Here is a 17,324-nt window from a genome sequence, read left to right on the forward strand (position 1 = left end):
AAGAGGTACAGGAAGATTGATAGCATCATTGGGTCCAACTTACTGTGCTTTATAAACAATTTTTTTTTTTTCTAGAAAGTGGAAATTCCAAAACCAGAAAGCACTGCTGTGCTTATTTGCTAGCTTGTGATGCAGCAGGAATACTGAAAAGTGCAAGCTTGAGAGCAAAATCACTCTAGAGCCTGCTTGTTTGCTTCCAAAAGTGAAAGCAATATGTTTCAAAGAAATGAAATTATTTGTCCAGAGTTAAAATAAAGCACATCTGCAATGACAGATGTACAGAAGTGCTGGAAATCAGACAGACACTGTGAAGTAGTACAAATATCATCAGAGTAGTTATTTTTGTTACTGTTGTTCCAGTGATAGGCAAACCTTTGCAAGGGATTACATGACTGTACTGGGATAAACCAGGTACGTGTGGCCATGGGCAATTCTGAGCACACAAGCCACTGCAGTTAGCATAGCTGGATGTGCAACGACAGCCCATCTCCTACAGCAATCCCTGACAGAGAGCAACACATAAATATAAACCTGAGAAGCAGAGAGCACCCAACCTCAGAGAGGATGGGCACAGGTTGGAGCCCTGATGCGCACCTCAAGCAGCGTGATACTACTCCTGCTGTGCATGAAGGTGTGAATGCTACTGCCATACTTGAAGCAACAAACTCTGTGAATCTTATTTCAGATATTTTAGCAAAGCTGCCAGGTATGCCAAAGGGGGTACGGGATGGAAGCAGAGGAGGTACAAGACGGAACAAGAGGGAGGGAAGAAGAAAGGTTCATGGGTGTTGGTATCCTGGGCACTAGCACAGGCTCCACTGTTCATTTCTGGGGTATGAAGGCAAGTACTTCCATTCAGGCACAGCAATTTGGGCACTGTGCAGATGAAAGCCTCAACTCGCCACTGACACACTGAACACAATGGCCCTGGTCCTGCCCTGTGGTGAGCTCTCCTGAAACCAGCAGACATTCATGTTCAAGCTCACCTGCTGTAGCCATTAGCCTCCTAAGAAACCACTGTCGTGAAAATATCAACGAGGTGACAGACATGCAGCAACTCAAAGGAAAAAGAAACTGGAACTCCATTGCTTGGCTCTAGAGCTGGAAAGATTAATGGACTTTGAGCATCCATGCTTCAGAGGCCTTGACAGCTGCGTCAGTTCAAAGGGCACAAAGAGCACCACCTCTTCTCTTTACACTGCATGGCCGAATTAAAAGATTTATGGTGGATCTACTCCAAAGATGTACGCTTTCTGTTTGGGTTGTTCCTCCACCACCCACATTGTCCTAGCGATGATTCATGATGTCCATGTGGCCACCATAAGAGTTTGGCAGGGGAAAGCACAGTCCATTTGCACTGTTCTCCCAGAGAAACATGAAACTCCTCTATCACTCACAGCCGAGCGGCAGTAACCAGTACACAAATGGGAGTAAACACAATGCAACCAACAACATCTGACTTGCAAATTATTACATGACAATTAAAACAAATAAAAGGGGGAATTCCAACCCTTTTCTTTTTTTAACTGCATTGTAAGATCTGGGCCCCAACCAAAGATTAACACCCTTGACCTTTAGCATATTCCAAATCCTTGATAGCTATAAGCCTGCTTTTCAAGCTCTCTCTTCCAGATCAAAATTAAAAGAATACGTGCACTTAAAAAATTTCTATTGGTACAATCCGATCTAGTTGCTTCCCCTGACCTATTTTTATTTAGCTGGGCTCCGTTATGTGTCTCTGAATTCAGATCTCAAAACACCTTCAGCCAAACTCTGCTTTTGTGTGCCGGACTGACTCTACCAAACTCACGAGTTCCCCTGGCTTACAGCAGCTACAGATTACAATCTCTTATCAGGAAGAGATAACCTTAAAAAGAACTCAAAACTATAACGCTTGCATGTTGGCAAACCTTATCATTAAGAAAATGAACGCTGTTTATGCATCAGCATTTCAAACGCAAGTACTTTATCCCCGTGCTCGCACACGGAGCACTGAGCTCCAGCCCCTTCGGTTCGCTTCCTGCTGCCATTTCCTGTCACAAGCCTAAAATGAGAGACTTTCACAGACTTCTCATTGGCGAGCTCATCGCAATAGTTTGTAGTTCGCCTAATACAAGAAAAGGCAGTTGTTTTCATAGTGACATCCCTGCATAATTTGGGGATTATTCTTTATTTTCCAGGTATCTCTAGGGAAAAATATACATATCTGTAGTGCTGTGTAACAGAGAAGTAAAAACTATTCATTATCCTTCTTAGAAGCATGTTGTATTTCGGTTACAAATATGAGAAGTTCTACGTTTCTCTGCGTTGCTAGTAGTGAGTGAAACATTGCCTACAAGATCCATAGAAACTTGAAATAGGTTTTGAGTATCCACCTGAGGGATAAAACCTAATTTACAATTGTGAGCCCGGTCAGCAGTTTCCTGAGGTTTGTGAGGCAGCCGACTGCCACCTTCTCAGCACACGGTTCATCGCAGGCACTGACTCAGACCCCACATTCAAGGTACACCCAGATTTTGGAGTCTGTGAAACAATTGGCAGGAGAACGTCTCACTGCAGAAAGATACTTGTGCAAAGGTTTTTGGGGAAAAAAGTCTTGCTACTCTCAAACAAGCCAAGCCAAGGCACTCTATGGAGTATGACATGCCGAAAGCTATTAGATGGTTATCTACACTGCTGCTCTCACCCTTATCGGTACTAGTAGAGTTAAAATTGGTGTCAAAAGTGGGAAATCAAACACCACTTGTTAGCACAGACAAGGCTTGTGAGCTGTTAAAGTGAAACTCGAAGAAAACCATGTTTCCCCAGTGAGCTTTGTGCACCTTCCTGCCTTCACAAAGGTGAGACTCTTTCACAGGCTCCCCGGGGCCGCGGTGCGCTCTGGAAGAAGGCGCAACAATGACAGGGTCACGCCAACGATGCACTATCCACCCACCGGGATGTTTATTGTGGCTAACTTTACTTCTGAGCAGCTTATAAGCGCTTTTTGCAAGGTGCTGTGCAGATCGGATCTGCAGCGAGCGAGCTCCCCGAGGTGAGCGCAGGATCCACCTCCTCCTCCCACCCAGTGGCATTTCTAATTGATAAATCAGGCTGCAGAACTGGGCCTTTTTGTTCTGTGTTCGTGCAGCCCTAACGCAACAACAACGAAGCATGGCCATGGTAGTGATAATTAAAATTGTCTACAGTGCATACTGAGGGAAGCTGAAAGTCACAGGTTTGTAGATCCTAATTTTCAGGCAAGCTGGTACACTCGTTAACCTTTGACAACCCAAGCACAAAGGCTTAATTCTCAATCTACTGCAGTCAGCCAGAGTCTGACCAACGCCTGAGTGATTTGCATATCCAGCTCAGCTTCTTAACCTTCCTCACCTTAAGATATACTAATTAAAGAAAGCAATCTTCATTTAAAAGCAGTTCAGGGCATATCTGTAAGAGTATTGCTACATTATAAACAAGGGCATGGATACACAGAGAACTAGCTCGCATTCAGCACGCAGCAGAGTCCCTTGGATAACCCACTGCAAACTACGCAGACTTCTGATTCAAACCAAAGGTTTGACTCTGGGCCTCCCATCCTCTAAATTCCCCCTCTGCCAATCATTTATTCAAAGTTCCGCGGACTGAGACTGCCTGCAGGGGCCAAGGGGCGGTGGGGGAGGCAGGATATGGAACACCAGCATGTAAATCCCTGCTCCAGACTGGGCACTGCCGCTGGGATAAGTCATGCCTCTTTGCTACCAGGAGGTAAAAAAAAGAAGAAAAAAAAAAATGTAGTTTCCCTAGCAGTGAAGAAAAGCTTTAGATTTAGTGTGGAAAATGCTGTTGTTCTTTTTACTTTCTAACATCTATTCCAGCCAGAGCCTTCTCTGCTCTTATATGGAAATAGGGGCAGGGCGTTTTGGATGTTTCCTCGAAATGGCATTAAGAGCTACCTCCTTTTAGTGTATCATCTCCTTTAGTTACTGCAAAACATTCTTGGGACAGGTACCGTCGTGGGCTGCCAAGCATGTTCCCATGCACCTTCATGATTCGCTGACATCGACGGAACAGTGGCAGCACAGTGGGAAGGAATTAATACCCGGGCTTAAAAGGAAATGCAGGGTGCCAAGAAAATTGCTCTGACTGCACAGGCTCATCTGAACCTTCACAGTTCAGAGCCCAGAGCCTTTCATTCTTGCTGTAAAATAGCATGGCTTGCTGGTGCTGTGGGAAGAAGCTGGGACCCCCAGCGTGCTTCTCCTCCCCAACGTCACCAGCTGATGCCCACATGTGTTAATTTTTGACTCAATTCTTACTTTTAGCCAAAAACATTACCCCATAAATCATGCACATGCTGTTCACTTAAGCGATGCAATTTCTTAAATCCCTTGCAAGTCACTGGATATATCGCATAAGCTGCCTCTACCATAGTTTACTGACAGAAAACTTAGGAACATATTTTCTTAACAGCACAGAGAGAATACAAATTTTACATAAAATAGGTTAGTGCTTTTCATACTGCAGAGTCCTTTGTCTCGCTGAAATCAACAGGAGTACAGGATGGCAGAGTCTGGACATTCCTATTTGCAAAGTGATTTTTTGATCCCTGGACACTCTTATTATCCTTGCAGAGCACAGTATTTAGAATACAAAAATCAAACCTAATGAAGGGTAAGTTAAACAAGTCCAGACCATTTACGAAGAAACAAATGTCCCTTTGCAAAAGCCTTAGAAAATCCAATAAAATACACATACTGCTTAGTGAGGTGAGATGAAATGCCTGCATGCGTATGATATTAGAAAAGAAACAATTCATCTCTGAAAAACCAGTAACTAGCTACAGCAGAATGCATTTGTTTGCGTTTCCTCCTGTAAACGAGAAAACCTGGATTTCTGCTGCCCACCTTAACCATTAGACCATCCTAAGCATATTTTCTGGGGTCAGGTATTCTTTGAGTTAGAAACCAAGATATGTTTATTATAGCATGCCATTATGAAAACACAATAGTGAGGGCTCAGGAAAGGCAGTAAAGGTGATGCTAGGCAACAAAATAACTCCCGGTTATTTTGTTAGGGTTGTTCTTTATTCCTACTATTTATTTATATTCATCCAACACCAGCCAGGGCTTAGGACCATCTTGTACTAGCTCTGTGCAAGTTGAGCAAATAAGTAGACAAGATGAAAAGAAAAAGAGAGAGAATCTACTATCTGCCACTCACTCCCCCTTCATGATTGCTCAAGAGCTAGCAACATTACCTGAAAATTGACAAAACAAGTTTTAAAAGAAGCACCTCTACTGGAAAAAAAAAAGTAGCATTGGGCTATAACAGGGGACTTTTCTTTTTGAATTTAATTTCATTTGTTTTACTACAGTCTAAACCTGTATAAAAATATCTGAAAAAATATGGAAGAGGAAGTGATATATTCTTGTATCTCAGAATTTATAAAAATAATTTTACTTTTTTATAAAACCACACATTATGAACATTTTCCCCCACAGACTTCTAAAGGGAAGAAAACAACCTTTGCCTGTAGTTCACATCCATAAAATATGTTCATTTCAATTATGATTTCTACAGTAGCGTTCACTAAACATGAGATTGAACAAGCATAGAGGAACACGTAATGGTCACCGCATCTCTTTGATAACATATCCTGTTCCTGCTGATTCCCAGTGTCTGTATTCCTGTGAACCAATAACACAAATATTTGCTTTCAAATCTAATTTTACTTGCATGGTTAAGTCAAGTGATTTGGTTTTACTTACATGAACTTGAATGGGATTACTCACTCGAGTAGAGTTACTCATGAGAACAAATCTTAGGATGAGACCATGAGACACAACAGCACTACAGATTTGTTTTATCCCATGAGGGAAAGTTAGAAAAAAACCTGCCTTACCTGATGTTTTCTCTGTGAACACCACCTTGGACTCTGCTGTGAAATTCTGTCCAGTCAGGATCATCTGTTGTCCTCCATAAACAAGGCAGCTATCAATATCTTGTCTTTCAACCATTGGAAGTTCATGAGCAGATCTTTGGGCTGTGGACAAATTGCAGACATGAATGAAACCCACTGTGTTTTACCAGGACTTTCCAGATCTTCCCAGAACTATCCACAGATTGATCTTGTCATCGTTACCATCCATTGACTGCCAAAGCAGCTTCTCCAGGGTGCTAAATTTAGGTTTGAGAGGGGAAAAATAAACTTACTCAAGGCATTTTATTTGGAAACATTCAGGAGCTGGCTGCAGCGTTTCAGCTGTGCTGGCCTTACTCCTTGTCCTTGAGAAAGGACAGCTTGGATGAATGAGCTGGAACTTGCCCATGCCTGTTTCCAAATAGATGGCCAAATTTTCAAGTGCAGGCACACTACAGCCCTGGAGCCCAAAAATTCCACCTGCAGAGAGGATTCCACTGAATAACACTGAATTCCTTCAGAAAAAAAAATAAAAATAAACCTCTTCTACAAAAGCCCACTGCCTCCTACAGAACAGGGACTACACTGGGCAATGGAACAGTCTGTTTGCCAACAGAAGCACCGTCTCCATGTGCAGGCACTGAGCCTTGTGCACACAACAAGAGGGGCAATCACCAAGACGTGCTCATGTCGGCGAGCAGGAGGGGTCACACCGGGACTCTGCTGCAGCCTGGGCTTTTTGTGAGCATGTTTTGCAGAGGCCTCAGCATCTGAGGAGCAGGGCCCTGTGCTGCAAACTGAGTTTGATTATAAAAGGCAAGGAAAGAAAAGGTTGGGTGGACTCCAGATGGACATGTACGTGATCACGGATTTCTAAGGTCTTTACTGTTCTTAGCCATGAACTCGAAGCATGACTTTGGCGAGTTATTCTCTTTCCCCAGCCAGAAAACCAGGATAGCACCATCTCTCCACCTACTTTCCTCTCATCCCATTAAAACAGCCACCTGCATGGTCAGAAAAGCTTCGGAGAATCCTGGTCACCATCCCTGCAAGCCCATTCCAACTATTTGCTAACAAGCGGCAGGAGCTGAAGAAAGCGAAGATGCGAGAATTGTTCCCTACAACGCAGACAGCTGGAAAATATCACGAGCTTCCCTGTGACCAGACCAGGTGGGCAGCAGTTTGGGTCTGGTGAACTGCGAGTTCATGACCTGCACTCAAACTCCTCCAGATTCATCCACCCCAACTGGAAAGGCCTCTAGAGGATACCGCTCATCTATTTAACAGCTGCCTTGGCTGGATTTTAACTTTCTCTGACAAAGAGCCTGATCCCAAGAGACCCTGAGCACTTGTGTCTTCCCTTCACTGAACACCGTTGGCTGCTGAGCCAAAAATAAGGAAATATTATCCTATATGTTCAGCACTGGCCCTCCACTCACACACAGGCAAAGTCTGCTTTCTGTGACCTGGTCCCGGTACCCTTTTACTGCTGTCCAACCTTCAGATAGCCAAAAACCCCAACAGCTTTTGGCTGCAGCGAGCACAGTACAGATTCTCGCACCACATCAAGAAAATGCTAGCGTATTTGGTGGGAAAACACAAGCATTAAACCTTTCAGACAGGTGTCTGGAGAAGAAGGTAGCAATTTTTCTAGCAAGGACAAGCTCAACTGAACCCTTTCTGCCAGTCATGACATGGAGTTTTTGCTCTTGATAAAAATATAGATAATTCAATATTTATAATTTTCTTGTGCCATTTGAGAGGCATTTTTTAACGTCTGTTTAAAACAACCTTATGACTCATTGTTCCCTTCAAATATATAACAACAGCTGGGCTAAGATACTGCCAATTAAAAATATATATTCAGATTATTTTCACAGAAGCTGCTAATTTGTTTCACATGGCTGTATGATTAATTCCTTTCCCTAAATACTCAAATTTTTGATGAGTTCATAATTGGATTTATCACAGACAGATTTGTAACCTTAAAGGCTTAAGACTAAATAGCAATCATCAAAAACACGTCTACAATAGTAAAGAGAAAATGTATTTAAGCTTTGCCCTAGACACTGTTTATTCCTGTTCAGTCCCCAAATTTCACTTCCAAATTATCCCAAATCATCAAAATTCCAGATTAAACCACGTCTTCTACAGACTTCAGTTTGTTAGTAGAGAGCTTTGTACCTGACATCCAACAGATCAGTGCTTCCCAAGGCTTTTTCAGGACGAGGAAGGACAAATTTTAGCCTGGAAATAACCGTCTGACTCATCTTAATTACATTTGGAGCTCGGCAAGTTGGAAATCGCTGCTGAAGACCAAGCTTTCGTCCAACTTCCATAGAGCGCAGTGTTTGTGTACACTGCGACCTACCAGGGAGCCGGGGAGGACAGCCGGGTCACCGGCAATCTGCATCTCAGCTCTTACGAAATGCCAAAAGCCTTTCTGCCATCCTCAGCCGAGCTGGCGTGGCCTCAGCAGCGCTGCCTGGAAGCCTGCGATGGGCAGAGGTGTTTGGTGGGTACCCCGACGCCGCTCCGTGCTGCCACAGCCCCACGGCCAGCGGCAGCCAGGCTGATGCGGAGCTGTGGCCAGGCATGGCTACAGCACCAGCAGGCTACGGGCATCTCCAAAACTGCTTTCGCCCTGACCCACACGTGGTCACCCCTGTAGGAGTACAAAACCCATGTGTGCTTTCTATGTGCTGCAGAATAATACCATTTGGAAGTGTTTCAGTTGAGTTTCTCAATGAAGATAGCGTGCCAAAGGGAAAGTTGGAGGAATACAGGTACCTACTGAGCACCGGACTTCCTCTGCCTCATTTCGCCTGCACTCTTCTTCTCCCACTATGTGGTCTGTCGACCCTTTCTTAAAAAAAAATCACTTTTAATTTTCCAAGATCTATCTTTTTTTTTTACCCAGGCCTACAAGAAGTTTTCACCCCATTGCCCATTTCCATCAGTAAGGAGGCTCAAGGTTCAGAGTGGAGCTGCCTCAATAGGATTACTTTTTTTTCCTCTGCAAGAAATATTAATTGCCAATAAATCCCCTTCCTCTACGGCTCATGATGGGTGGACTGCATGCAATAATTTCACACTATTCCTTCTCTTCCCCCAGGGGTTGGCACTTCATAAAGTGACCTACAGCTACTGGAGTTTATGAGCTTTGAATAAACAAAACACTGTTGATTTAACCAGTTGGGGTGTTTACTTTCAATAGCAACAGTTACTGACATAAGGCAGCAAAGCAAATGCTATAGAAATACTCACACTTGGCCTGAAGCAGTGTGTCAACCTATTAACAGGGGACATTATTTTTCTATTTTATTTGACTGTCTGCAAATCAAGATGTCATGGATGCATGGTGCCAAGAAATACAATGCACACAGCGACACAAGAGAGAAAGGGAGCTGCTGTCTCGGGGCGCCGCGCCGTGCCGCACCGCCCCCAGCGAGCCTCAGCCTGGGAGGGATGCAGCCCCTGCGCTGCCTCCCCTGCCCACGCCGCTCGGCAGGGCTGCAGCTGCCCACAGCCCACCCAGGCTCACCTGCCCCGGCTGCGGGGGCGCAGGGCGCTTTTCGGGGGGTGAGCCTTTATCCCCTTCCCTATGCCAGCAGGTGGAGGAAAGGTTAGGATGACCTAAACCTCTGGGCGGGCAGGCTGGATGCTTCACAGGGGATGCACAAGCCCAGAGGCTGACTGTAAGGGAACGTGCCAAGGCAGGGCGAAGGTGTTTCTTGCTTCCCCACCTGCCCACAGCATCTGTAACTGTTCCTTTTTCAGCAGAGAGGCTATTTGATTTCTAGGAAAAAAAAAATGGATATTTTGAGACAACTGATTACCTGGATAAGTCTGTTGTGGCTCCAGATCCCCCCCAGGAGAGTGTTGCCCACAGCTGCTAGCAGGTTCCAAGCGACAACCTCAGTTGTATTTCCTAACATGGCTCCTTAGGTGATCCCGGCTCCACCTGAGAGCCCCTTTCCCTCTGCACCGCCCAGCTCTCCCCGTCAGCACTCCTCCTGCATGCATCTCCTGGGACGAGCAGTTCTAGCCCTGCCTCAGCACCGTGTTTCCTTCCACCAGCTTGGAGAGCTTCCAAGCGCTGCCTTGTCTTGCCCAAAAACTGACTCGTTTTATGAGGAGTCTTAACTGAAGTTAAATGTCTCTTAACAGCCTCCGGAGAGGAATCGTCTCGGCAATCCCTCTCCCTGCATGTGCAATAAGAGAGAGGGCTGGATCGGGTAATGTAGGCAAAGCAAAAACACTAACGTGATCCGCCTCTCGGGAGGAGCAGGCTCCTGAACTCTGCACAGAGCATGCAGGTCTGACCGACACTTCCAGGGAGGAGATACTCTACAGCCTCCGTCTATCAGTGCACTATCTCAGTGCCTTCTGCAGAGTGGCTGGAGGCCTCCATGCAAACCTCTGGGCAAACAGAGGCCAAAGAATAGCTGCTGGAGTAAAATCTGCTCCATCCTGTCTTTCTGACACCTACAACTCTGGATCCAGAGCTTAGGTTTACCCGTTGTCCCCGTAGCTGGCCACAGTTCGGGGAAGATCTTACCTTGGGCGATCGCAGGAAGCAGGACTGAGGCTCACCTGCAGCTCAGTAAGGAAAAAGCTAGCGTTACCTCTAACTACCTCTAACTGCCACCACAAGTCAAGTAAATCAAAAAAGGTGGCTACTTAAAAGAGGTGGGGTCACGACCTGCACCCCCAGTGCAACAGTCTCCCAAATGTCCAGGTCCCTCTTTGGACGCCCCCATGTCCTTACCCTGCCCAGGGCAGCCCCAGCTCACCCCTGTTTGCTGGAAGCCTTCAGGCCGTGACTCACCACGCCTGACATGTCTTTCCAAACCCCCAAAGGCTCTTGGCTCCAGCCACTGATTTCTGTTGGATTTGAGAAGAGCAGATAGAGCTGGGTGTCTGATGCTAAAAAAAATCCTGGACCTTAGAAGCAATAGCAGAGGCGTAATTTGTTGTGGGATTAATTCTTCCACCTCAGTGCAAACCTTAATGAGCCAAAGTAAATATTTTATTCCTCCTGTCACGCTGTGTTTATTTACCACGAGCTGCCTGCCTGTGGTAGGACTGATAGGAGCAGAGCTCCTGTGCCCAGCGCTTATCCAACCCGTTAATATCCTGAGAGACTTTGATCCCACCCATCACGCGCTGAAGCACCCTGAACGCTCTGGTGGGAGGAGAGGCAAAGGCTGGGGAGCTGCAGTATGGCAGCCAGGAGGACCAAGGGCAGGAGACACCTCCAGCAGGCAGGCAGGCAGGCAGGCATCGGGAAGGCACCCTAGAGAGCAGCAATCTGCTCATCCGAGGGATGGGACGAATTACCTCCTGGTCAGAGTACGGGGCAGTGGAAGGCTCAAGTGAGAATCAAGTAAATAAAGCAAATTTTGAAACCTCATGATTAGATGGGAAACCTTGAAAATGTGATCTAAATGCTATGGAAAGAAGAACCCAGTATGAATGACAACAGTTTCCAATTTGTTGCCAGCAAGACTTAATCAGCAGTTTGTGCAGAGCCATCCAAGAAAAAAGCACCAAAAATAGAGGGCTTCTCTCCACCTCCTTCTCTGCACATAATTTATTTTACGATGTCCTTGCGAAGGAGGAGTGACAAGCACTGATGGCAGCAGTGTCAGATAAGTATGATACTTTCTGTGAACTGCAGCCAGCGCACCAAACCAGCGTGTGATTAATGACAGGAAAACCATGGCCTCGCTTCACTTCTCTGTCGATCATCTCTGCGGGTATGCACAGCATTTCCTTTTAATCCCTTGTGGAGGAGATCTGCCGAGCTTAAATTATGCTCAGAAATCCATGCTCTGCGTAATGCGCTGGGGCGCTCGCTTTTACCAACAGCAGTACTGCAAAGGCAAAAAGTAAACAGGGGTTTATCCTCGCAGCAAGGCTTGCAGCCTGCGAAAAGGGCGGGCATTTTCCTTCTGTCTGACTCAGACTTTCCAGACTGAAATCTTTTGGTTGCACATTAAAAGTGGCAAATATTGCCAGAATTAGCTTTTTAATTCTGTGCTTTAGGAGAGAGAAAAAATTTACTTTAGAAAAAAAAAGCAGTTTTTGCATCAGCTGCCGGACTATCTTGAAATTGAAATGAAAGGAGGGAAAAATTCCTTTAATTCACCTGGAAACCAGGCTACTCTTGTAATAATCTTCGTTATGGTTAAACTTGCAAATGAGTATCTCCCTGGTGCAAAGAGACCATTCATTTCTGCTTTTTTATCTCAATAAACTAGGGCTCCTTCTTGCCTGCCATTGTATTCCAACCAGCACAGCTCCCGGCCGAGGAAAAGCACTCGCCGGTTTGCCAAGACAACATTCTTTTACATGACTAGCTCTTTCCCCTGTAGTTATTAATGTGTCACATATCATAGGCTCAGATTGTCTAATATTATGGGAAAATCTACTAGAAGGAGAGAAAAATAAAGGAAACTTCCAGGGAAATTGATTAAAGGGAAATAAGATATTTGACCCGATTTAGTGGAACAAAATACGGTCAATAATAGAAACTATTTAAATGCCTCAGATGGACACACAGTTCTTTAGTAATAAGTTTTGTTTGTTTTGTTTTTTTACCACCTCGGAATATCTATTATAAGAACAAGATTTTAGACTCCTGCTCTTGTGCCAAGTGCAATCGTTTGCATTTTAAGGGATTCATGAGCACAGCTTGGTATCAGCAAACATGGATTATACGAAACAAGAACTGTGAGACACTTTGGGATGGTTTAACCAGGACCCATTAGAATAAAACCTGTGACACAGCGCGAAAGGTACTCCAAACACTTACGCTCACATCTTGCAGACACTTGCATAAAGCGGTGTTTGGTTGCCAACAGCATGGAGTAAAACAAGCTGCCTGGCGAGTGCTACTCTGAGCTCCCTTCAATGCTGCTCCTTCTCTGCTCCAGGGATGCTTCAGCCCAGGAGTAGAAACACAGCTCCAGACATCACTCACTCACCGAGAAATGAGTTTCAGCTCATAGTGAAAGGTAAATCAAAGCAAATGAATAGAACTAATGCTACAGACATTGCCTGAACGGTTTGAAAGTAATGATCGGGTCTGCCAAATACCAAAGCCCTCCATGGGCTTGCTGGTATTAGGGCTGTGTTTGAAGGGACAAGTTAACTCAGTAACCCTTCACGCCTGCGATTCCACCACCTCCTGTGACAGCAGCTCTGTGACAGCCCTGCCTGGCCCAGCAAGATCTCACCTACATGAGCGGGCTTATGCCTATGCCTAAAACACACCTGCACAAGCCGGGGGGGACGTTTTGGCATGCGCACCCACAGTCCGGCTAACGGCACCGAGGTGCGCAGGCAGGGAGCAGGGCCCAGCAGCACGCTGCTGCCTGCACCCGTCGGCTGTGGATCCTAGGGACGTCTCATGTGGCGGCTGTGGGGCTTGCGGCCATTTCACCGACTTGGCGTGGAGCAACACCCAGGAGAAGGGATTCTTCTCACCTTTCCAGCACCACATCTACAAGACAGTGGCTTTTTATCCCTAAGTAAGTGATGGCCTGTTGCTACAATTTTCAGAGGGCTTTCAAATGCCTTTGCCTACTCAGTGGCTTCAGAACGAATCAACAGGCAACAGGAGAAAAAAGCTGCAAGCTGCTGAATGTGCAGGCTTGTCTGGATATGAGGTCCATTTTGAGGCATAACTGATCATTTAACAACATATCACCTCCTTGGTCCTCCCACACAGCTGCCTGGGGAGGAACTTGCTCCGGATGATGCTTTGAACCTGTGAAATCCCCTCCTAAAACCTGTCAAGTGCTGAATGTGACACAGATGAGGTGGAATCAAATTGCCCCATGAAAAGCAGATAGTTCACAGTTCTTGCTTCATTGCAGCTAATGATCTGCTGACACCAGTGGGAGTTTTTAGCCAGGATCAGCTTCTGCTGAGGAGAGCACTCAGATATTCTGTTGGTAGCAACAGTGCTCTCGAGGGAACCCCACTGGTAAGGAAATGGCCAGTTATCTCAAAGCTGCTACTTACTAAGACTTTCCCGGCGGGATATTATTAACAGCTACCAGACAGGAGAGATCTTACAGGAGAGTCCCTGAGGATAAGGGTTCCCAGGTGGCCACATCAAAAAAAAAAAAAAAAAAAAAAAAGAAAAACAAACAAAGAAAAAAAAAAGAGAGAATCTCAGCAGCACATGAAGGTGGGAGGTGGGACACAAGGAGAAGATGTCACGAAGCCCCGAGGTGCCCCTTCTCAGCAGGGCACCGGAGCTTACCTGAGACTGTGAGCTCTGCAACATGTGCAGATTGTCTGGGAGAAACTGAGATTATCATCTCTAGTGTGATTTACTCTGCATTACTAATGCTGGCTGAACTAACTAATGTTTTTAACCATCTTCCCAGAACTGGGCTGAGATCAGGAAGTGCTACTGAAATGCAAAAACGTTGCTAAATATGCAACGTGACGTTCTAAATGGAAGAGGCTTATTAATCCAGATCACTTCATACTCTGCTTCCATGAGTTCAGAAAAGCACAGTACTTAACATATCTCTCCAAATTGCCAGTATACCCAGTATTCAAAAAAAAAACCTTTTTTTTTTTCTTGGGGAACAAATACATTTTTTTTCTTGTAGGAGCTTTGCTGTCTGCTATGCAGCCAACTTTTTCATATTTTAATTATGAAAAATATAAAAATAAGCCACTTATACTGGTATCTCCACTCTTGTCTTTTTTATGCCCCTAAGACTCATCGAAGCAAACACATCTCAGAATAAATGCCTAGACATCTTAAACAAGCCTTGCAAATAGCAGTCGTTGCCCAGGCAAATTAGGTGTGCACGTATAATTCAGAAAAATGTGATCTTATTCTGTAAACCATGACCGGATTTCTGCTTGAATGCTCTGTGGTGATGGGCACAAATACAATGTGCAATTGTGGAAGGGTCTTAGAAATGCCTGGCTAACTCTTTCTAAAAGATGTATTTGCTGTTCCTGTAGAATTTGCACAAGTGGGGTGTTATCTGCAGGGCTCACTGCCTGACCCAGGGACCATCTGCCCTCTGCTGTGGGCTCGAGCTATTTTTCCGTACAGTGGATGTAAGAGTTACACCTGGAGTTTCCTCACTGGAGCAGCTTCCCATTGCAGGCAGGAATGGGCTCTTTTCACTCAGAAAAGAAACTGAGGGAGAAGCCAGGTGATGCTTTGCCACAGCTCCCTTCCTATCTAGAGAAGCTGCAGTTTGCTGAATGTTTCCTTTAGCAAATGGGCCTTTGTTTCAGCAGGGACACGTTTGGGGTGGAGGCCACTATTGTTTCAGCCATCTGGTCCCATAAAGGTTCATAACCATTTCCTATGGAGAAAGGTGGTGGCTACTCCCACTATTCTCCCTTCTCCATCACCGTGCTGGAGACTTCACTCAGCTGCTAAAATGCTCTGACAGGTGGTATCTTCTCATAAACATTGCCAAGAGTTCATAGGTATCCATCATCCTCTCTTTAGCCTTGCCTTGTTTATTCATTTCTACTGTTTGTTTTTTTTTCAAAGCTCCCATCAATAATTCACTACTCACACAATTTCTCTTGATTTCCCATCCAAAATTGGCTCCTCTCTTACTCTAAGCAGTTGTTATTTAAGTACAGCCTGCATCTCAATAAATAAAATTCACACATGAGGAACTCTTCGATGACTTTCTTCACATGACTTATGGCAAGACAGGTTCTGCTAAAGGGGTGAGTCATTCAGCAAAGGGAGAGGAAAACTGTTCATTATGTATTTCTGAAATCCCCAAACCGCTGAAAAGGCACCATTTACCAACAAAAAGCATCACAGGATGCACATGAACCAGCAAAGTGGGTGGAGCCCTTCCAGAAATGACTGCGACACAGGGGGCACCTCACCGGAGGCCTCTCTTTCTCAGGATCCAGTACGTTAAAATGAGTGGGAGGCGCAGGTTTCTCAGCTTACGTGCTTGTAGGATTTGCCCCTCGGAAATCAGAACTGCAAGCTTTCTTCTGTCCCTCAGGGGAATACCAGAGCAGCCCGGGGTTTCCCTGCTTCAGCTGCAGCCTCCTGAGCTGCGCACCCCTTAACGTCGACATCTAGAAACAACGCTAACCAGGATGCGCTCGAGCCTCAACATCAAACCCGTTTCTCCATTTCAGCTGTGTTCCTGCCACAGCTCAGATGTGAGGACTTGCGGTCACTCCTTCAGCAGGCAGGACTGGCCACTGTGCTAGGATCTGGCCCAGGTTTGAATTCAAAACCTCCAACCACCTGCCAGCTTGTGGATAACAAGTTCTGGTTGTGCCTCCACCCAAAATAAAACCCAGGCAGGCAGGCAGCTTGCACACTCGTGCACAAACAGGGAGAACGTATATATGCCCCTATACGCACACCCACGCTGGCTCCCTGCTCCCAGGAAAGACCCGCTAGCCAGAAGGATCCAGCAGCAACACATTAATAAATAAACTTTGCAAAAGCCCCAAAGTCCCTCGCTGTCCTCACAAGCTCCAAGCACTGTGAAGAGCCACCTGCCATCAAAACTTGTTTCAGGAAAGGCAGTGCGTATAGGTAAGAGCCACGGGTCACTCCAACGGTGGCACGGGCCCAGCCAGCGCGGGAAGAGCGGAGCACCTCGCCTTTCCCTATCCGAGCCCGTTGGGTTTGTGTCCCCCCAGAGCCAGCCTGGAGCAGAGGGACAAAGACGATCGTTGTTGCAAGAGACGGAAAAGGACCAAATCTCAGGGGATACTTACAGCATTCGATGGGGTTTGACGCTGCTTGCAGAGAAATGATCCTGCCGTTGGACTCGGGGATATGCACGCGGAAGACGAGCCGGACGCGGGTGTTCTTCCGGCCGATGTCTGTCTCTCCCTTGCGCAGCTCGATGTCTGCGTTCCTCAGCTTCAAAATCCCCGCACAGTCAATGCTGCCAAACACACACGCCATTTAGCTTAACATTTCTGCTCTCAAACAGCTTGGAAATAGGTGACAGTCAAGAGGATTAAGCTGTTCTGCTCCAATCTCTTGGTGAAGAGCAGCTCCAAATACTTGTTCTGTTTAGGATCTAGATATGTTTCCCATGGCAGGGGGGTTGGAGCTAGATGATCTTTAAGGTCCCCTCCAACCTAAACCATTTATGATTCTACGGTATTGCCATTTCAGCAGTTACAGGGGAAGAAATCCCACAGGCGCAGCAAGTGAGGGATGCTGCTGGACCCGTCCCCAAAGAGTCTGGGCCCAGTGGCTCAGCCTGTCCCAGGCACGTCCCAGCCGAGGGCCAGGGATGGCCTTTGCTCTGGCGGCAGCAGAAGCTGCTCTCCAAACATTATAACCCCGAGTCCTCTTCCCCTCCTGTGCTAAGCACAAGAGCGCACATGGCAGCGCCCACGCCGGCACACCGGGGCAGGGAGAGTGAAC

At 46.1% G+C, this 17,324-nt stretch overlaps 1 protein-coding gene across 1 annotated transcript in view; it reads right to left on the reverse strand.

Moving 5' to 3' along the window:
- Nucleotides 1-17,324, reverse strand: part of NFATC2 (nuclear factor of activated T cells 2) — a gene marked incomplete at both ends in the record, with an annotated part of 88,658 nt that overhangs the window by 41,167 nt on the left and 30,167 nt on the right. Inside the window, 2 exons of the mRNA XM_082491128.1 lie at nt 5,885-6,025; nt 16,661-16,833. Of these exons, the coding sequence (XP_082347254.1) occupies nt 5,885-6,025; nt 16,661-16,833 (314 nt within the window). The remainder of the gene's footprint in view (nt 1-5,884; nt 6,026-16,660; nt 16,834-17,324) is intronic.

Source organism: Vanellus vanellus (genome assembly GCF_965231255.1).
Source record: "Vanellus vanellus genome assembly, chromosome: 15".
NCBI classification, from domain to species: Eukaryota; Metazoa; Chordata; class Aves; order Charadriiformes; family Charadriidae; genus Vanellus; species Vanellus vanellus.